This window comes from Gobio gobio (assembly GCF_949357685.1).
Source record: "Gobio gobio genome assembly, chromosome: 10".
NCBI lineage: Eukaryota > Metazoa > Chordata > Actinopteri > Cypriniformes > Gobionidae > Gobio > Gobio gobio.
Window position 1 is genome coordinate 5,828,321 of NC_137116.1, and position 23,068 is coordinate 5,851,388.

Sequence of the window (23,068 nt, forward strand, 5' to 3'; positions counted from 1 at the left end):
TAATAATAATATTACACACACACACACACACACACACACACACACACACACACACACACACACACACACACACACACACACACACACACACACACACACACACACACACACACACACACACACACACACACACACACACACACACACACACACACACACACACACACACACACACACACACACACACACACACACACACACACACACACACACACACACACACACACACACACACACACACTGTATACATATGATATATTTGTTAATGCATTATTATTATTATTAAAAGTATAATTTAATAATAATGATAATTATTTTTATATCAATTATTAATGGCTGAATAATCATTATTATTATTATTAATGCATTATTATTTGTTTATTAATGACTGAATGACAATAACAATAATATGAATTATTATTATTAAATAGTTTACTTATTTAACACACCTAGAGCTATGCTGTCAAATGTTATTTCAAGCACAGCTAAAATGTCATGCAATGTATTGAAAGCTATTTTTTGGATTATTGTACGTTTCTCAAAAGCACTGTTAACCAACTTCCACTGAACTCTACTGGTAACGACAAAACTTTGGGAAACGCAGCCCTGATCCGCTTCCTCAAGGGCTCACCTGACTGGACGTCATAGAGAGGGTTCGGTCCAGATCTTCCACCAGCTGTTTGAATGTGGGTCTCTGAGACGGAACGGCATGCCAACAATCCCTCATCATCATATACCTTCAAGAGGAACGCAGTTTAAAAAACCATCATCACATCTCTGCATCATGACAAGTCGTCGTCCAATCACTACAACACTCAAGGGTCTTACAGTTCATGGGTGCATGTGGTGGGCCGGTCCATGCGGTGGCCTTCCTTTAGCAGCTTAAAGAGTTCCTCCACAGGGACACCTGGGTACGGGGAGCCGCCCAGAGTAAAGATCTCCCACAGCAACACCCCGAAAGACCACCTAACATGCAAAAACACCAATGCAATCACCATTATTAACACACAAAGGCATTATGTATTCGAGTGTGTGTGAGATAATATCTTCAGACGTACACGTCACTCTGATGGGTGTAAATGCGGTCGAAAAGAGCTTCAGGCGCCATCCATTTCACCGGTAAACGACCCTGTGAAAAACACAAACAGGTGATGAATTAGTGATTAAAGAAATTGAGATTATAGATCAGCATTTCACACAATCCTGCTGGGACGAAACTGTAATTATGCCTTAAAGAAAATCAAAACGACAAGAATCATCTCTTAAATCACAGATAGCATCAGATAGTGCTCAACTAAAAGCAATGGAAGACCAGATTAAATGCATTTGGTATTATCCGTCTCGGTCTGAAATCTTACATTGGTGGTCTTCTTGTAGTAATCAATATGATGGATGTCTCTGGCCAGGCCGAAGTCGGCTATCTTCATGACGTTATCTTCAGTTACCAGAACATTACGCGCAGCCAGGTCTCTATGAATACACTACAACAGAGAAAACACACGTGTACATTAATCAAGGGAACAATTATAAAGACTTCATATGCTAGTTTGTGTTGCACGATACACCGGTACTAGAAAAGTATCACGATAAATATTTTTAAAAACGAAGATAAAATAATGTTTAATATCTTTATTGTAATTATAAAATTACATAAAAAAAAAAGAAAGACTTGTATCATGAAATAAGATTTTGGTCATACCAACCTGTTCAGAATAGCGAAAGGTTAAGCTGGGCACAACTGGCATTTAATTATTATTATTTAATTTCTTTCACAATTCTCAATTATAATATTGAACCGTTCGGTACGGCATTCACGGTTCAATACGGGCTTGTGAATGGCGTTTTTTTCGGTTTTGCATTTAATTAATTATTTTTTATTTCTCTCCTTTATTTCGGCTCTGTTTGAGTGTGCCTGTGAGTCTACGCGCTGATGAGCAAATATCCAATCACTATGCACTAAAGTTAGGGGATGTTTAGCCACGCTTGCAATGCTGGTGTCAGAGAGTTATACTCACGGAACACTATAGTTATTCACAATCACGAAAGTTCATTATTTGCATGCGTTTTAAAGCCTGGCTGGTTAAAAGTTTCATTCGTTTTAACATGCGCTGAGCGCGAGCACTAAAAGCCTTTCAAATACGTGATTACGGGACTAAGTAGTCTTACTGCGCTAATATTGTCAAATACACACAAGGTTAACAAACACAGTCGGTTATGTCTAAAGTGAAAGTAAAACCGCGTGTGTCTGTATATTAGATGTGTAGAGGTCTTAAATTGACAGCAGCGCAGCCTAGTGAACACGCTGTCGCTTGTCCTTAAAGGGACAGTTCACCTCTAAAATTGTGTCATTATTTACTCACTCTAATGTTGTTCAAACCTGTATTCATTTCTTCTGTTGAACACAGACAGTTGAATACCAGACAGCTGATGCTAGCCATTGACAATCCATATCATTATTTCCTACAATGGGGACCAACAACTGTTTGGTTTCCAAAATTCTTCAAATATATTTTCCAACAGAAGAAAGAACTTTAGTCAGGTTTAAAACAACTTGAGCGTGAGTAATCGATGACATTTGAGTGAACTATTAATAAAACAACAGAAGACAAAGAGAAAATCACTCGCTGCTCTTGACTGAAAAACTTTAATACAGTAGCTTTAATAAGAATCAATGTATATTTTATAGTGAAGTCTATGTAGTGTTTTAATTTTACATTTATTCATTCAATCTCATACTTAAATGCTAATGTACAGCTCTGAGCTGCCAGTATAAATCTTTATATACATTTATTTTATATTCTACAATACACTAGGAATGTGTACAAGGTTTTTTTTTAAAGTAAAATAAAGAAAGTGTATTGCAATAAAAAAAGTATTATTTTTTTCTCCTTAACCTCTTGCTGTTCCTGTCGCCTAAGAATAGAATAGCAAAAAAACTGATGTGACAAGCCATCAGAACCGAACCGAAAACCGTGGTTAAAAACCGAGGTATGTATTGAACTGTATTGTTGCATCCCTAATATATATATATATATATATTTCTGGAAATGTGGAAATGACCATGGTTTTTTTTCATAATTAAGGCCTGTTCACACCGGGACGTTTTTTGCGCGTGTTTATCGCCGACGTTAAACGCCTCGTGACTAAACAAAGAGCGCCAATGTGAGTGTGCAAAACTCACGTGCAAAAACGCCAGACGTAAAAGTGCAAAAAAACCAAAAAAACGCCTTGACGCCAGCCAATCACTGCTTTACTGATCGTGGCTTCGAGTATTGATGCATCTGCCCTCTTCAGTGAATCCAAGAACGCACAGTAATCTTAGATCATTGAATCCAGATATTTTAATCCAATCCGCAAATTCAAATCCAAACCGCAAATTCGTTGAACCAAATTAGCCAGAGATCAGTAAGCACGATTAAAAGATCTGGGATCTGTCAAATCATCTCGGATGTATTAAGCGAGGTACGAAGAACAGACCCCTGGAGAACTAGTGTCAGTTGAAGAATAAAATCCAATGCGAAAGAGACTCACGCCAATAACACGAAAGCTGCATGTTGGTCTCATTTATAGCTGTATTACAGCGAACTATAGTTGGACTGGTGAAAGAAAGAACTACAACACCCTGGAATAAACACACACACACACACACACTAAAGTGCTGCGGGAGCATTTCAATGAGCAATAGATTTAGCGTTACATGGACGTAGGAAAATTAAGACCCGTTTAAAAAGATTTAAGACCTAGAACTCAATAATTTAAAGGGTTAGTTCACCCAAAAATGAAAATTCTGTCATTAATTACTCACCCTCATGTCGTTCGACACCCGTAAGACCTCCATTCATCTTCGGAACACAAATGAAGATATTTTTGTTGAAAGCTTATGGCTGAGAAAGGCTTCAGATAGGCCTCCATTGGCATTCAGTACATTTACACTCCCAAGATCCACAAAAGGCACTTAAAACGTTGTTACAAACTCCATCTCACCACAGTGACTCTACAATAATTTTATGATGCGACGACAATAGTTTTTGTGCGCAAAAAAAAATCAAAATAACACCTTTATCCAACTTGTTCTTGTCTTCCGTGTGTGCCTCCACGACGCATCCGTGAGAATATGACGCAGATCCGGCGTTCGGACACATGACCCAGAAGCGATTTGTTTACAAGCAGAGGAAGACGCGCGTATCTAAGCTGTTGAATTCTACATTGATCGTGCTTTAGGTTTCGGCGTAGTTCTCAAAATGGGACTAAAGTGTGCAATCATGGATTCCCGAACGCCGGCGCTATGTCATTCTCGCGCATGCGTTGTGGAGGCACACACGGAAGACAAGAAGAGGTTGAATAAAGTCGTTATTTTGATTTTTTTTTTGCGCACAAAAACTATTGTCGTCGCATCGTAAAATTATTGTAGAGTCACTGTGCTGAGATGGACTTTGTAACGACTTTTTAAGTGACTTTTATGGGTCTTGAGAGTGTAAATGTACTGAATGCCAATGGAGGCCTATCTGAAGCCTTTCTCAGCCATCAGCTTTCAACAAAAATATCTTCATTTGTGTTCCGAAGATGAACGGAGGTCTTACAGGGTGTCGAACGACATGAGGGTGAGTAATTAATGACAGAATTTTCATTTTTGGGTGAACTAACCCTTTAAGACTTTTAAGGCCTAAAATTTTGAGATTTTAAGACCCTGCAGGAACCCTGCAAAAAGCAGGAACATGCTTGGCAAGTGTTGGTTTTTATTTTTTTAATAGAACTTACAATTCATTGTTTTATAAATTTGTCATATTATTCAATTACTTTTACTGTTTAAGTTTTTGCCGTGGTATCTTTTCAGTATCGGTATCAAGTTATTTCAGTCTGGTATCGTATCAAAAGTCGTAATTTTGGTACCGTGATAACACTGATGCTAGTTTGACAGATATGAGAACAGAATAGCGTTTGAGATGCCAACCTTCTTGGATGCAAGGTATTCCATGCCACGAGCCACCTGGTAGGCGCAGGAGATCAGGTCTTTGATTGACATGTTCTCCACGGGCACCTGGTCGGGGTTGTAGCAGTACTCCATCCCAGGTGGACGGCGTACACGCAGATACTCTCTCAGATTCCCCTTTGCAGCAAACTCCACGATGACGTAGAGCGGACCTGACAATAGCAAACACAATCAGTCTTTACTGGAGAGGCCACAGTTTTTGATACATTAATGTGTGATCCAATAAGGAAGTTCAATTAATCTAGCATGTGAAATCACAAAAGCTGGACTGATGACAACCTTTTGAAGCCAAAAAGCACTGCGCCTAACAGATTGATTCTGAAATATGATTTACACCCATACTGCATTCTCTTTAAATGTTTCCCTCCGCCCATCCATCTCTCCCGCCGCCTTAATTCCTCCTTTACTCACCATCTTGTGTGCAGGCCCCCAGCAAGTTGATGATGTTCTTGTGTTTGCCAATAATCTTCATCATTTCCATCTCGGAGATGAGATCTGACAGGTCCTTCTCTGTGGCGTCGGCTATAAAAGCAATATTGATGAACACACATATATCTTAGCATGACAGGTCACGGAAACTTCAACCTCTAAGCCGTGAGGGACAAACAGGTTATTTTATTCATGCTTTCATTTATTTCCGGTGTGGACTTGAAATCAACTTATCATTCAAGGCATTGACAAGCATTTGGAGCATAATCTGATGCATTTCCCAGCTAAACTAAATTCTCAGTAGAAAATAATGCAGCATGATTATTGATTTTATTGGATAGTAAAAAATTAGGCTATACCATTACTGGGATTTTCGATAGAATAATGCGTATTGATGAATTGTGTACAAGTTCAGGAAAATGTATGTTTGTTCGGGTTAAAGTTGCACTATGTAACTTTTCCATCCACTAGAGGTCGCCTGTACAAAACAAAGGCGTAGTTTGATGACGCCATGTTTGAGCGCAGAATCTTGGGACATGTGGTCTTCACCTCACAGCCGGTGGAAAAGAATTGGGATAGGACTCAGGCAGAAATCATGTTCATGGATGTGATTATTAACGTTACTGTAGTATGAAGCAGAGCAGGACCGAGTGTTGTGGAGCTGAGCAAGGCCGCTGGAGCGATTGTTAATGAGAAGAGCAGTGGGACTTTTATTATGACACAGTCGCTGGCGCCACTTCCGGTTTTCCGGTCATGAGTATGAGGTAAATGATGTTATGACGTTACTCTGTGCGTTTGGATATTGTAAGTACTCAACTGAACAAAATATATAACACTGGCCTAGTGGTTTTTGGATATTTTACTAAATTTTTTACATAGTGCACCTTTAATTCAATTACCGTTTTACCATTCATAATGCTGTTGAGAATAATACTGTCCATGTATGATACATCATTTACAGTTCAGTGAGTGAGTCAGATGTTAATGCATTGAATGAATCAAATGGATTGTATTTGGTCCGGACCAAAGAAAGTGAACTAGCAGACTTACCTTAAGATTTTGTGATTCAGAATCTATTTATTTTGCAGTAAGTGCTGTAAACTGAGCAATGCGTGTTGATATTATTAAATAGAACTTTTCAAAATTATTTTAGTCAAATGTCAAATCTTTTGATTCAAATATGTCTCATTGCTATGCCATGTGTCCAAAGTTATAAAGCTTCAGAACAAAAAGTATTCCAGGTTTTTCCAGATACTATCAACCTACATCTTAAGCCAGATCCTTAATTAAAATGGGAGTTTCTAAAGAATTTTTGAGTTTTAGTGCAAACACTTAAAATGTGGCTTGCAGATTTGATTAGTACATTACATTCAAAAAGAATCAGAACAAACTTTCATTATATGAAGAGATCAGGTCCCCTTTTATTACTTTTTTTCAGATTTGTGATGATTAGTTAGTCTTTTATTTCTATAGGGGTGGGTCTTGTTTGCATTGCTTTACGGTTTTCTCTTACCCAATTTTTTGTTGTTTTGATGCATTTATTTAATACATTTTAAAATTTAGGTTGGGTATTACTATTAGGATGTTTATTTTCATTCTTTATTGTTTTTGCATAATTCCTTTAATAAAGGATTTTATGTTGTGAAACTGGAGTTAGCCAAATTAAATTTTAAATAAAAGAAAAATATTAGATAAAAGCCTTAAACTTGATAAAACTAAACAAATTTGAAATGCTGCACCGGCAACCAACTGAAAAATAAAAAGTGTTGAAGAACTAAAATTACTGAAACTAAAACTGAAATGGAAATAAAGCTAAATAGAAATATAAAAAAACCCATTAACATTATTATTACTACTACATTATACACAAACTTACATTTAAGTACACTACAAGGAAAACTGAAAATATAAAAATAAAAACTTTGCAGGAAATGCTAATTAAATTTGCTAAAGTTTCCGGGCATTGACCCGCGAAGGAGAGGAGAGGAGAGGAAACAGACAGAACCTGAATCAGAATAAACAAGCGGCTGTGGTACGGTATGTGACACCAGAGCTCAAATAACATACTTCAGGGTCGAGGTGGAATACAGACGAAAGCTCAGCGGACCATCAGATTCCTCATGAGATACTGAATTCCAGACAGGGTTCGCTGGCGTATTTCCCTTTTTACACCACACACAAGTGTCAGCTAACAACGGTGGCAGAAAACACTTACATTTGAGCATCTTGACAGCCACTTTGGTGACACGACTGGGTTTGTCTTTATCCATCCCCATAGCCTCGGCCATCATCACCTGCCCGAAGCAGCCCTCTCCAAGCGGCTTCCCAAGAACCAGCCTGAGACACACACACACACAATATCAATCACAACCAGGCCATTTTTGTGTGTATATGCATCTTTAGTTAGTGAATGATGAGTAAAATGTGTGTGTTACCTGTCTCTGTATACCTCCCAGCGTGGGTCCTGGGGCAATTCATACTCAGAGACCCCTGAGAGCATAGGGGAGCCACTGGAGGACAGACGGGAGGGGCGGACCAGCATCCCACCAGAGTGCATAGATGAGCTGGAGTCCACAGACACCTGCACGGAAATACTTCAAAATTACTCTCCACACAACACAGCAACAGAAATACACGTATAAAGACTGTGATCTTGTGCACTCATGGGTGTGTGCGAGTTACTTGCTCAGGGGGCATCTATAGACGCTGATGCAGAGAAACGCACTGATGCATTATACAACAAAGATCAAGGAAAACAGATCCAAACGGAAATTATATGAATCAACATTCCATCAAAAATGAGCTCAAGAAATTAGAAAAGTTTTACATTTGAATACTGCACGAAACCTTGAGTTTAAATTAAGCATTATACTGTTTTAAACATTGAGGCCTTGTTTCACAGACAGGGCTTAGATTAAGCCAGGATTAGGCTTTAGTTTAATTAGGGCATTCAAGATAGCTTTTATAAACATGTCTTAGAAAAAAAAAAACATTACTGGTGTGCATCTTGAGACACAACAATTCCAGAGACATTTTAAGATATCAAGTTGCTTTCAGTTAAAACAGTTTAAGCTGGTCAAGCAGATTCGGAGTGGCTTGATTTGATGCCGACTTTATACATCGCTGCAGGTGAAATTATTTTAACAAGAATCCACATGATCAGGAATTTTCATGAGGGTTTACAATTTAATTTTTTTTCATGGAAACTAATGCTTTAAAGCTGCAGTCCGTAAATTTTGCCTCTTTGTCGCCATCTCTGTTTGAAACCTGCAATTGCAGTTAATTATCATCTTTATGTGGGTTGTGTGTCAGCACGGCTCCTCAGCGTGGATGAATCTAATGTTTTGAGGAGTTTGTGTGGCTGTCATTCATTCACCGCACCGGTGTGGATAGTGAACTTCAGAATCATAGGTTCTACATCTTGGAAGTACGACCAAAACAAGAATTTTCACCGGAAAATGTCATCTAAACAAGAAAGAAATGACTGCCACTTTTGTTCTGACCAACGGAGAAAAAAAAGCATGACAAGAAATCACGCTGCAAATGATTAAATATAATGATCGCTTTGCTCACATCACATCAAATCGTGCAAATTATTATTATTGTTATACTTTGATCTCAAATTGTTAAATGTTAACAACACCAGCATTTCGTGACTATGTGTATTTAGTGTGACCTGTATTTTTTAATTTCCGTACAGTCTAATCTTTTGCTTTTGACTACGGGTTAATCTCCAGTTGTCACTGATGATTGTCGTTTGGTCCTTTCTGGATTACAATCCGCCATCAAAATGATAAATTCAATTATTCCAGCTGCTGTGAGAGAAGGCTATAAACGATCCGCCACCTGCAGCATCCACACATGCCATTTAGCCTAGCTGGGATTCCTTCTTTATGTATTCAGACGTGACGTAATGACGCAAAGACATGCTCGAATTTACCGCGTAAATCCACCAGTACCACTCAAATTATAACACATTATTACAAGCTTACCGTTGTGAATCGGGCTACGGTAAGGAGATAGTTTTGAATACTGGCTGGTTGAAGCTGGTTATGTACTGGCTCAAAAATAGATTTTGTATAATTTTTTTTAACCAAAAGTAGTTACGGACTGCAGCTTTAAATTAAAGATGCAATATTATGCTTTCACAAAGTTTTGATTTTGTCTTTGGGCTCTATTAATATAGGTTTTCATGCTTGAATGTTCAAAAAGCACATTATTTTTCTCATATTCTCCATTGTTGCAGCTCCTCTCTTCCCAGTCTGTCAGTATCACTCCGTTTAGTTCCTGTCTCTGTGAAGCCCCTCCTTCTGAAAAGCACAATGTGCTCCGATTGGTCGGCTGGACCAGTGTGTTGTGATTGGTCAAGCGCTTCGAGTGTGTATGGGAAAGGTCACACCTTACCATAACTGCCAGTTTCAACACACTTCTAACTAACCAACTCAACCAGGCCCGCCCCTTTATTCTGGGTATGCCTTGGGCAGGAATTATTTAAATGAGGAATATTGTAATGTGTTCGTTCCCAGAAGAAAACTCAAGACTACAAATGGAGATGTTTCAGGGAGTTCAGAAACAGTGACATTGATATAGAGAATAACTCCCGCTGGAGGGACTTGGAAATTTGCAGACCTTTCCATGCTCAAACAGCAACATTACACACACACACACGCACTGTCGTCTTTAACAATATAAAATATCTTCAAACTATATTGTGGTCCTGGATGACTTCTGAAGGTGATCTGCTTTTTTTCCCCCCAGTATGTTAACCGACAGTAAGATCGGAACAAGAAACTGTTGAAATATGAAGTTTCTATGGTTAGTGGTAAAGAGATCAAACCCCCTATCTACTTTCTGTTACCTGTCTGCGCAGGGGGATGCTCTTGGCCAGCTTGTGGACAGCCAGCTGGCTGTTGAAGTCACTCTTCTTGGTCGAGCTGTGCATTTTGGCCAGCACGGCGGTCACCACCATCACACAGATAAGAAAGAAGCCCACGCAGTAGATCAGTACCTCCAGGTAGGTTTGGTTTGGCAGTTGAGTCGGGGGAATGGCTAGATTATGAAAGAAGGGAGCAATGCAAGGTGGCAGAAGGGAAGGAAATGAGCTTGCTGAATGCTAAAGGGATGATGATGTGTTTATTTACCAGAATGACAAATCTGCCTGCACCAGCAGAGCTTGAATCTTTGACAATCACTGCAACTGAACCTTTGCTAAGTCCCGCCTTAATGTTGTCATCCGTCATGTTATCAGACAAACTTTTGGAAACCATGTGGCTTTAAATGGAATTTTACAGAAAATATCCCAAGATATTGTGAAATGTTGTTGCACTTATAAAAGTGACACAAGGTATCCATAGAGGATAGATTTCTTTATTATAATATATATATATATATATATATATATATATATATATATATATATATATATATATATATATATATATATATATATATATATATATATATTTTTTTTTTTTTTTTTTTAAATCAATCTTTCCTCATTCCCAAATGAACATGTATACCGTCAGGAAAACACCCACATTGCTTAAGTACATTTATTTAATAATTACAGGAGACCATTTCTATCACAACATAAAAAAAATTTGAGATAGCATCGAGATAACTGCAGAATTGCAAGATTTTCCTCAGAATTTAATTCTTTTTGACTATTTCTTCTAATCCTGAGTTTATATAATTTTGAGTAGAGCTCGACCAATTATCTGTTTTCACAATATTTTCCCGTGCATTTTCCCTTAATTGGGTATCCGTTTTGTAATAACGACAGTGCACTGTTTTTTATTTTATTTTTTGCACTCTTTCAGACTATTTATTGATGCAGAATTGTGTTTTGTTTTGTATGCAAGGAGTGAGTGAAATTGCAGAAATTACAGTATTTAAAAAGTTTTAAATAAAACAGTTTGCTCAGTTCAATCTGCTGTTGTTATAATAGTCAAAAACATAAATAAAACAATAAATTAATAAATATCGGTTCTGTATATCGGTTACCGCGCACATGCAAATAATTGGAATAGTTTATACAAAAAAATAAATAAAAAAATAATCGGTCAATCTCTAATTTTGAGTTACATCTCGCAATTCAGACTCTCCCAAACTGATATCTGGCAATTCTGCCGATTTTCTCATAATTCGGAGTTTATATGATTTTAAGTAGAGATTGACTGATAATCGGTTTACCGATATTTTTCCCAATATTTAAGCATTTTTCCATAATCGGGTATCAGTTTTGTAATTCCGATTCACTGACACTTTTGCGACAGTGTACTATATTATATTTATATATTTATATATATATATATATATATATATATATATTTATATATATATATATATATATATATATATATATATATATATATATATATATATATATATATATATATATATATATATATATATATATATATATATATATATATATATATATATATATATATATATATATATATATATATATTAATATATATTATATTTGCACTCTTTCAGATTCTATTTATTGATGCAGAATTGTGTTTTACAGTATTTAAAGTGTTAAATAAAACATTTTGTTCAGTGCTATTGTTAGAATTGTCAAAACGGTAATAAATAAATATCGGTTCTGACTGAGGCACAAAAACATGCAGATAATTGGTATCGGTTAACATTTTTTTTTTATATTGATTGATCTCTAATTTTAAGTAAACATCGCGCAATTCAGACTCTCTCAGAATTTACTTTATTTGACTTTATTTCTCACAATTTCGAACTTATATCATTTTGAGTTAACATCTCGCAATTCAGACTTTATTTCCCAGAATATGCATGTTTTGTTACACGTTTTTTAAATAACCAAGGTGGAGTGGAGCTTAGCAAAGGGTCAGTTGGAGAGAATATTTTGACCCGTGACCCTAATGGCCAGCCTGTCTAGCATTGGTATGAAGATGTACTCTGCTTCAATATTGTACACAATCCTGACAGTATCTGCTAGGAAGCTTGAAAAATAATCATATTAGCAGGAGACCTTTTTTTGAATGTACATATCCACAAACAAACTGATGCATACACACGCACACACACACATGCACATGCACAAAACCCTCTAAAAACAATTCTGGAGACGCCGTTGTTCACGTGAATGGTGCATTGCAATGAACACAAACTCCTATTGTAGCATCATAATTACTTCTTTCATGGATCAGGTTTCATGGCACATTCTTCTGCTTATGTGACTAGCAGGAGAAGGAAACCACTGCTCATGATACTTGGCAGCTCTCGCTACGAGATTAGGCAAAAAAAAAATGGCCTTATGTAAACTCATATGAGACATTAAATTTGCAACACAAATACAAATGTAAATTGAGAGGAATGGCTTATCTGGGTGGGTAGACAAAATCTGAGCGGGTATGCATTTCAGCAAAGTATAAATGAGAGCTAGGTTATGGGGGTAAAATTACATGAGAAGTCTGGCGGATACAGATATTTCCTATGCTATTCGGTTGGTGTTTGTCTGCCCCAAGGCTCTGGTTCTTTATACAGAGTTTCTTTCACACAGTCCATGCACACAAAAGATGTTATTGTATCATGTATACATTTCACACAGCACACAACAATGCACATGCAAATGCATCTCATTGACAGACCACTTCTCTTTGCCTTCTCTTTTAATAACTAAATGAACAATCATATATATATATATATTGTAGTGTAAACATAAAGCTCAAATGCTCCTGAGTGGTTATATTTACATAATGAGTTTTATGATAAGAGTCAGGCCCACAGTTTGCTGACTGCAACATGCAAATGCAAGAAGATCAACATTCAACATCCAGAATGAAATCTTATTCTTAAATGTTGAATGTGTTTGCGACTTTGACGGACAAGCATCTCGATAAATCGAATCTATTTAAACAATAGATTCACCAAGGTGAGGTATTTATCAAACCAGAGCCAAAGAGGAAATGATGTCGGCATTGTGCTTATGCTTAAAATCATGCTCTTTGGGATGCTTGTCCAGTGTTCAGGCACACAGAAATGTTAATAGGAAACGGGTTAATCTTGAAAAACTAGGAAAAAGATTTTATAATATAAAAGTGTAAAATGGAAACAAAGCTTTGCCAAACCACTAGCCACAATGTCCCATCTGTTCTCAGTTGTTATTTGTTATGCATTACATAATTTGTTTTGCTGTCAAACTACAGCTCTTGTTCGGCAAACATCTTTAATTAGGAAACATTTACGGTACACTCAGTAATTTTGCACAGGTCAATATATACACATATACTGATACCTAGTAGCGGGGATGCGACATTGTGCACAATAATCAAGTTCTTTGTAGCACTTAATTTTACATCCCTGTTTTTCCTTATGTACTTACTGTAACTAGGAACTAACCCTGAACTTAACCCATTTTAAGTCCAAGTAGTTTACTTATACACGTACTGTAAAATTAAGTGCAAACCTTTACCAATGGCATTATTTATTCGCAGACAGCCACAAAATAATTTATTACGCAAGTGAATAAATAACATGGGGTTCCAGAGAAAAATGAGTCTTCAACTCATATTAGTGTAAATGATTTTCGAGTAAATATTTACTTATGAGCACACCTCTAAATTCAGTTGTAGTCAGATAGTGGGAGGTTGGGCTTCGCTTTGATTCCACTTTTATAAAGAAAGACAACAAACATGTCATTTTGACATGCTTCAACTGACATTTCAAGTGTCAGTCAACACCCAGATGAATAACAAAAACACAAAGCAGACTCAAAGGGGTTGAAGAATGGTGCGGTTCACAAGCAATGTTTATATGCTATAAAACCACTGCATTGCTTGTAATGAAAGTGCTCGTGTTTACTAGCACTGACAATGTCTTAACCCTCATGTTCTGTTCAGAGACTCTGATGCTATTTTAATAGCTCAAAGAAATAGTGATACTTTCACATGTTAAGATTTCTTACACAAACCAATAAACAAAATAAACCATTATTGGTAATTTGTCAAATGAATCCCAAATTTAATGGGATAGTTCACCCAAAAATTCAATTCTGTCATTAATTACTCACCGTCATTTGTGTTCTGAAGATGAACGAAGGTCGTATGGGTGTGGAATGACAGAATAATGACAGAATTTCATTTTTGGGTGAACTAACCCTTTAAAATGTCCACTTTGCAGCTTTAATCTTTGAGGTCCAAAAAAACTCAAAATACCACCATATTTGAGCACAAACTCAATTTCAACAGAACATTTTAGAACATTTTTACGGAAAGCACCGCAGTAATGTGACCAAATTCATCAACCCACAGTGTGAACTGCCACTGTTAAGCCCAAAGTCCACTTCAGTTTTCACTTCACACAGTCGAAAACCTTTCGCTTCATTTGATTCCATTTGCTATGCTGATGATGAAATGTGCATCACACGCACAGAACGCATTTGTGTAGATGCAAAAAACGAAATATACTTTGGGCTTTAGACAGGGAGAAACATCAACCAAAAAGAGCACCACAAGAACCAAAGATACCTTTATAGACATTCAACCATGCAGAGTGATGGGAGTGGCCGATAGAGTTCCCAGCCAAGCAGGTGTACTCTCCAGAATCCTCTAAAGACACATTCCTGATCTGCAGTATCTCCATCTCCTTATCCGTAGTGTTGACGCCTGCCGTCTAGAGAAAAGAACCACAGGATGAAGCCGGAGAGCTCCGGGAAAACCCACCAGAGGAGAGAAAGAGTCTTTGGATAAAGAACGGTAAAGATTTGACAACATTGGAGTAAGAGAAGGGTGCTGGAGAAACACCCTTCACCGTCCTTAGAGAAAGCAGGACAGCTCCCTGATTGGAAATGGATCCTTCGATGACCCTGCTGACAGATTGGTGGTTAGCTGGAGAACGGAGCACGCGGCTCCACCCGCTACAGACCCAACACCTGAAGACGAGGGTGACATCCACCCGCCTCCATCTCCACATGCACAAGATGGGCCACATGGAACATTGCCCAGCAGAGACTGTACAGAATCGCTCTCACATACGCACGCATTCAGAAAAGAAAGCAGTGGATTAGAAAGGCTAGTCGAAGAATGCGTGACAAAGAAAGAGAAATATGTGTGAGGAAGGATGTCAAAGTTACTGGCACTTCTCTTCAGGCGATACTATAGCACCTATTGAATTTGCTGTCGTCACGTGCAGTGTGCACTATTACGAACATTCAGCCATCAACAGAAGTGGCCAGTGAGTCCTGTAGGCTAGAACAGATCTAAACAAAAGCTGGGAAAAAGTAACATAACTTTTTGTATTAATGGGGACTGCATAAAAGGCTACACTAAAGCGTAATTTATGATCAATTATTATCAACGCAATAATTAAAATGATTAATATTGTTATTCTTGATAAAACACAAGCTGTTATAGCTGCTGTTCTGCCCTTACTACACATTATTTATTCAGAGTAAGTGCAGATAGCCCACCTTATTGGCAGAGGCTATTTACACTAACTCCACCCACTGACCTCTGATTAGGCCAGACAATATTACGGAAAATGATGGATTGTTTACAGTAGCAATAGTGGAGGGGTTGGGCACGTGGCAGGAGTTTGAATCCGCCTTTTGCTGAACTCGCTCTATTCCCTTTTCCCATCACATCTCAGATCGGAAAGATGGAAATAAAGTGTCTAACGTGTGATTAATAGAGTTTATTGGTTAGATGTAGGGAGGGCTTTTTTGTCCCAATAATGCGGCAATCCATTTAATAATTTTAATTAAATATAATAATTTACACTATGCTATTATTGCATACCGTTTAATGTACAACAAAACTGAGGTGCAAATAGTATCCACCACTATTTATAAGTATAAATAGCATATTTAACTACTATTTACACTTACTTCAAAGAAAATACTGCTATTTTACATAGTGTTTATATAATCTATTGCTATTTAAACTGTGTAAATAGCATATATCGCTAAGAAAATATGCTATTCTCACTTTTTTTTTATTGTAAATAAAAGTTGTTATTTAACAGTATGCGACCAAAACTTCGAAAATCAAGTCACAGATGAATTACCTCGTAAAGCTTTTTGTTTGCCCTGCTTGAGAGCTCTGACTTGTATCACCTGACCACTGCAGATTAATTCTGAGTCTCCAGGTCAGAGAACGTCACAGGTTGTCATCTCGTAATTACGAGGTGGCGTGAATGCAGCATATGACATGATAGACTAATAAACTCATGCGAATGGAACGTGACTTGAGTCTGTTATACTAAATATTCTAATTAACAATATAATACAATTTGTTTATTATTATTATTATTATTATTATTATTATTATTATTATTATTATTATTATTATTATTATATGTTTAAACTTGTTAAATACATCAAGGCTATATGCCTTATTTAATTAGGAGACTTGCATTAACATGTAGTGTTCAAAATATAGGAGAGCATGTTCAATATCATATACATTTTTGCTGTGGCATCAAAAACTGTGAAATGCCAGTGGTATTTATGAGGAAGAAAGAGAAACTGCAGAATTTAATAGTCATGGAAACAGAGTAATCCTGAAAATAAAAAACTGCAGGTAAAGAAAAAGCCCTCGAGCGAGGTGAAGGAATTTAGACAGGCACATTCTCAAGGTGCCACTGAAACGCTTTTGAAGTGCAAGAGAGTGCAAGTAATCGTCAGAGGGCATGAAACACACCCTTATTAGGAGGAGAGATGGAGAGAAGGAAACGTCCAGTGTAAACATAAGCCAAAATACTTCCAGTTGCTCTGCTGGGATTTTCCATGGCGTCATTTATGGCACCACAAGGGGCACCACAGAAAACAAAAAAGGAGCGACGAAGTGGGAAGATGTGTTACGGTCACCTAAGAGCCTGATAACTGCTGTCTCTACCTCCGTCTAAACATCTAATTCTGCACTGATGTATCTCTGTAGCAGGGGGCGTGTGTTACCTTGCGAGTGCTTAACGACGGTGAGCCATGCTGATTGGTTGGCTTGGCCTATATAATTGGCCACTTTACATATATACTCCCCACTTTGTTCTTCTGTCACGTTGTACAGCGTCAAGACCTGTGTGTTCGAGCTGTTGACCCCAGAGTGCTGCGGAGGTCAAACATATGTCAGAGGTCAAGCACAAAGTCAAACATTAAGGTCACTGTGATCCCAGCTGTCACTGAAGGACAACACCTGCCATTACAGCTCTTATGAAATGGATTATGACAGCCTGCCAAGAACGTGGCTCATTTTTCCCCAAAAGCTGTTAGTCCTGCTCCATTTGCTGAGGTGCGCTGTACATTATGGTGAAAGTTAATTTGAAAAAGACTTGGACAAACCATTTTGGACACACACTTTTAACAGCAAGAGAAAAGGTTAAAGAATGTTAGACAACACTGATTTCTGATATTTAAAGGACAATTTCAGGTTACAAATTAACAGTATCAGTGGCAGCATCAATTACCACAGGGACAAATAAATGTGTTTATACACACTTACCATGTACGTTTATGGAGAATTTGGTTTATGTTTATTCCATAGACTTAAACTGTCAGCTTCTAACAACACTAGTTAATTGTTGCTATTGTTATTGTTAAAACCATTTACAAACGTTAACAAAACTATAAAAACCATTACCGATAATTAAAAAAATATTAAAAACAAATTTAATTGAAAACTGTTGCATTGGCAATGAACTGAATTAAGTTGAAGTACTAAAAAGACTAAAACTACAACTGAAATACACATAAAGCTAAATATAATAAAACTAATACAAATGAAAAAGCACAACAAACTTACTAAAACTAAAAATAAAAACATAAAAATAATAATTAATAATAATTGTTTATATACTATATACCAGTTGAACTCTTTTCCCGCCATTGACAGAATTTTTCCGGCTTCCCTTGTTTTCACTGTAATAGGGTAGGGGGCGCTATTTTAAATTTTAAGATTACAGAATCTCTTGATAAAAACACAGTTGAAAAAGGAGAAGAAACAAGCAATAAAAGCATTGCTTATGCACGTTGTAGTCTTTGAAAAAAACAACATGTTTTTCTCAGCTTTTTGTTCAAAATGTTGCTTTTTTAAATGAAACTTGCCCACATTCAAGTGTTGATAAAAACTAATGCAAGAATTAAAAAAAAATTTTGTTTGCTTAAAAAAAACGGGGCTCTGTTCTTTCTTTTAAAATATTGTATGTTCAGATATTCGTACAACAAAATATTCCAGCAGCCATGAAGGTTTGGCGAAAATGATCAAAAATGCTGGCAGTGGCGGGCAACTTTAAAAAAAAAAATAACGCTTTCAGGAAAGAGTTAAATTATTTGACTCATGATTGAATATTGTAAGTTTTGAGTTGTCACTACAGTACTACTATAGACAAATAGACCGTCACAATCACTTTTATCATGTTTGACAAAACATTAGGAGCTTGACTAGTAAGAGGAAATGGGTTTTTACCTTCAAGATCCGAACGTACGGCAGTCCATCAGGGCCAAATCTGCTGCCGTTCACCTCGATGTGCTTCAGCCACTGGATGTGTGGCTGAGGATCGCTGAAGACTTTACACTCAAACTCCACGTCACTTCCCACCACTACTGTACGGTTAGCAGGTAACCCCGCCTGAAGGATCGGCCTGTGCGGTGAACGCTCTGCTCACACAAACACATTATACATGTCAGTGCGGTTGAAATAAGCCTGATTAATGTTTCTTTTTTATTCATTTCCCTTATGGCAAATGGGATATTCAACAGATGTTCCAGGGCTCGACATTAAGGACTACCTGATGGCCCAGGGACAGTGTAAACGTCACTCAGGACAGTTGCCTGAACAGGCCAGTGCTGTGAATGTTTATCATTTGCACGTGTTTTTAAGCCTTGCCAATTTAAATATTCAAGCACAAGACGCGAAAGTAAACTCAATTTAATGGTGTGAGAAGTTGTGTGCACACACATCCAAAGCCTGCGCCCAGAAAGCCGCTTCTCAGACAGAGTGTGAATGCTGAATTAAGTTCTCTTTCACGTCTTCTTCATGCGTCCACTAAACCAGTGTTACCCAACCACAATCCTGGAGGCACACCAACAATGCAGATTTTGCATGTCTCCTATTCATGTTATTTTACATTTGATTATTCATTTTCTCTACCTGAAAAACGTGAAGAGCAGTGTTTATTGTGTTCTATTGTATTTGTGCTATTGCTCTTAATTTGATGATTTGTTCTTATTTTATTTCTGACAGTTCACTTGTCTTTAACAATATTTGAAATGTATGTAGTTAGGCTAGTAGTTTTTTGGGTGTCACAACCTTATTTATTAAGGTTCAGGTCAAAAACAATGAAAACAATAACTAGACCCATTCTATTTATGACTTTTTTGTGGTGGGGCCAATGAAAATGTTGGTGGGACAAGAACAAATTTTAAACGACTGGGCCAGTAGAAAAAAAATCGTTAACTTTGAGCCCTGTGTTCATTAGATGGTAATATCACAGAGCCTATAGGGAGCAGCCAGTTTAACATGCAGACTCATTATAATTGCTGTAATTTGGTGGAAATGAGTGGAAATGTTATTTTAAGCCACAGCCCATCTCTCGAGCCTTCTGAACAAAAGGCGGCAAGTCTATAAATCTACAGACAATCATGAAAAAAGAGAAAGAAAAATGTACGTTTACATTTTATTTAGATCAAAATCACGCACATGAAAATCACATCGCAATCACATCCTCTGAACTTCCCAAGTGGACTTGATGGCATAAATGTGTGAGTGCCATGCGTGTGTGTGTGACAAATTCAAATGGTGCCTTCTCATGAATGTGTATGTAGGGTGCAAATGATGTCACAGTAGGCGCAGCACTGATTTATTTGCTACTTAATGAAGGTAATCAATCAAGTCCACGTCAGCCAATCAGTGTTCGAATCACTTTATTCCAAAAACACTGATCTCATCTTGAGCCACTAACCGCATCTCTAACTCATCCACTGCATCATGTAAACACTTTATATTTGCAGTGGATCATTTAACACACACCATCAACAGAGTACACATGCCTGTCCTTGTCAAGCACGTACACTCGTATGGAAAATGTAAAGCCACCCGTTACTTCGGTTCATTTATAGGGAAGTAATGGTAACCATTAGTGGTGCTGCGCCAAAGCATTAGCTGCATAGTGAACAACAACCATTTGCATCTGATTGACTCGAGTAAACATTGCAGTGGTTCTGTGACCCTCCCTTGGGGATCATTTGCCTGTGCTAGCTAAAAACATAAATCGATTTAATCAAAAGGGTTAGCAATAAATCATTGCAACTGAGCTGGTGGGGAAGGGAAGACCAACACAAATGTACCCACAACCAAAGAATAACAAAAAAAAGTTGTACTTGGGAGAAGATGACATTTACTGTACACCTAACTTTTAAATGCAGAGGAAAGAAATATGACTGACCGACTACATCCAGCTGGTAGGTGTGATTGATGCTGCCGTGTTTGTTTTCCACCAGGCACGTGTAGTTGCCTTTGTCTGACGGTACCACCGACTCCATTATGATGGTCCACATGTGCTCTCGAACCTGTGGAGTAAAATAAAATATGTAAGAAAGTGAGCAGATTCTGTGTGCGCTTGCATGCAATTAAATTTACCACAATGTATGAGCCAGAGGCGTGCTGTCCATATAAGCTGTGAATGCTCTGCATACCCAAGCCATTCGTGGACTCACCAATTAACATTAAAGCCACAATATGTAGATTTTCACTGCTAGAGGTCGCTTTAAACGTAGCTTGATGACGCCCTTGATTTCGCAGAGCTTTTATTCTGCCACGGATGAGCGTTTTCACTTCTTCTGCTAATGCGTATGTGGAGTAACGCAGCACTGCTTTATCATATCAGATACATTTTAGTGTGTTGAACGTTATGTTATAATGCTACTCTGTGCGTTTGCTTGGCGGCTGCTATGAGACACTTGTTCACACTGCAGCGAGCTAGATCCATCTTAGAAATGGTAAAACATGGGACTCGTGGTAAATCAAGAAAACAAGATTTAAACAATAAGACTAACTAAGACTAGATATATAACAATGATTCGTTTTCTGTCTATGAATGTATCCAAAGAGTTGCTCACCTGTCACCTGGTTTTTGGATTTGAATCCAAAAATCGTACATATTGTGACTTTAACACAATAAATGCCGTTGTTTGAGGTGTACCATAAAGATTGCATGATAAAACGTTGGTACATAACTGTCCGTTGTTTATTTATCTGCCAAACGACAGTAATTTTATTAAAATCTGCCAGTTACAGAGGGTTTCGGGTAAGCGGATACACAGCAGCTTTGGCGCCTAAGCTCTGTTATGCATCGTCATCACTGTCCCGCGTTCTCATTGGTTCACTGGCATATGGGGGATTTAATGAAGCTGTCCGCGAATCGCTCGCCCACGAAGAAAAACGTGCTGTTACTGCCAGATCTTGATCAACGAAAATCACATTGTGTTTGATACAAGAGTAACTAGACTAAATCAAATGGGGACATAACTGAAAATATTTTCATAGCATTTCATTTTCTTCATAGGGAAATTAATTTTTTATGAAAATTTGTTAAGACAGACCTACTGTTACTGAGGCTGTTAATCGAAAGTCTATGCATTTGTTACTTATTTTTTGAAGAATACTAAAATTTGTATTAGACTTATATTTATTCTAATTATATTTTAATTGTATTTGATTTATAATAGGCTACTAATAATTATTATTTTATACTTATTTTTAACTCTTAATAAATAAAAAAACACTTCTGGCATACATTTAAATTGACGCCCGTCATTGTGTTTCTTTCATGTCGTCAGCCAATGTGTGTCCTCAGCCAATGTGCTGTACCGTTTAAAGGTGAAGGATGTAGATTCTGCGACATTAGTGCCACCTAGCGTAATTACAAAAATACTGCATATTTTGCAAACAGCCCTTTCACGCATTACGCCTGACTCAACTCAAAAACAACTCAACAGCTTTTACGACTGCTTGTGAAGGCATCAACAGGTAAATGTTGGCTACTTTCAATAAAAGGCCAAACATATTAGGAAAATATGTGTTGCTATGTGTCATGAGAGTAAGCAACTGAGCACCTAACAATATCTAGAGCAAAAGCGAATGTCTCGCTTATTATAAACCCATCCAACGACCTGCACCAGGTGCATTTTGGACATTACGTGCCATCCAGCACACCCGGTTAAAAAAAGTCACCGCTTTCCTCTGGTATTAACTATTTTGAAAAAAAAGCATGTATGGAGGTACAGAAGTGAATTAAAGACTTGTATAGACAAAATCTTTATGCTGCCCAAAATATAAAAAGCAGAAAACTGCCAAATGCATTAGAGGGCTGATTGTCTTTTAAGATCATTTCAATGAAAGGCTGAGGACGTTTAACAGAGTGAGTTGGCAGCAAATCCCCGTCAGGTCAGTTTAACATCAGTCAGGCACAAGAACAGAGCCGTGCATGGAGAACAGCTTGTTCCATGGTGGAGAGTGGGAAACAGGCCACTCCATGTCCACTAACACAGCTCTTCTCAAGCCAAGAGATCTATAAACTGCCAGCTAACATCAAACTTCAGTCTATTAAAAAACATACGTCTGCTAAGCAACATGGACCTCTACAGTTCAGCAGCGTTTACAAGATAAATAATGG

The 23,068-nt window shown here is 37.5% G+C and overlaps 1 protein-coding gene across 2 annotated transcripts in view; it reads right to left on the bottom strand.

Moving 5' to 3' along the window:
- Nucleotides 1-23,068, bottom strand: part of fgfr1a (fibroblast growth factor receptor 1a) — a 65,842-nt gene that overhangs the window by 3,837 nt on the left and 38,937 nt on the right. Inside the window, exons 6-17 of one of the 2 annotated variants that reach the window (XM_079827750.1) lie at nucleotides 20,840-20,963; nucleotides 18,862-19,052; nucleotides 14,932-15,076; nucleotides 10,278-10,468; nucleotides 7,855-8,000; nucleotides 7,635-7,756; nucleotides 5,402-5,512; nucleotides 4,952-5,142; nucleotides 1,359-1,481; nucleotides 1,059-1,129; nucleotides 829-966; nucleotides 632-737 (exon numbers count right to left, since the gene is read on the bottom strand). In XM_079827750.1, coding sequence (XP_079683876.1) covers nucleotides 632-737; nucleotides 829-966; nucleotides 1,059-1,129; nucleotides 1,359-1,481; nucleotides 4,952-5,142; nucleotides 5,402-5,512; nucleotides 7,635-7,756; nucleotides 7,855-8,000; nucleotides 10,278-10,468; nucleotides 14,932-15,076; nucleotides 18,862-19,052; nucleotides 20,840-20,963 — 1,659 coding nt within the window. Of the gene's footprint in view, nucleotides 1-631; nucleotides 738-828; nucleotides 967-1,058; nucleotides 1,130-1,358; nucleotides 1,482-4,951; nucleotides 5,143-5,401; nucleotides 5,513-7,634; nucleotides 7,757-7,854; nucleotides 8,001-10,277; nucleotides 10,469-14,931; nucleotides 15,077-17,357; nucleotides 17,506-18,861; nucleotides 19,053-20,839; nucleotides 20,964-23,068 lie in introns of both variants that reach the window. The other variant, XM_079827749.1, reaches the window with a different exon arrangement.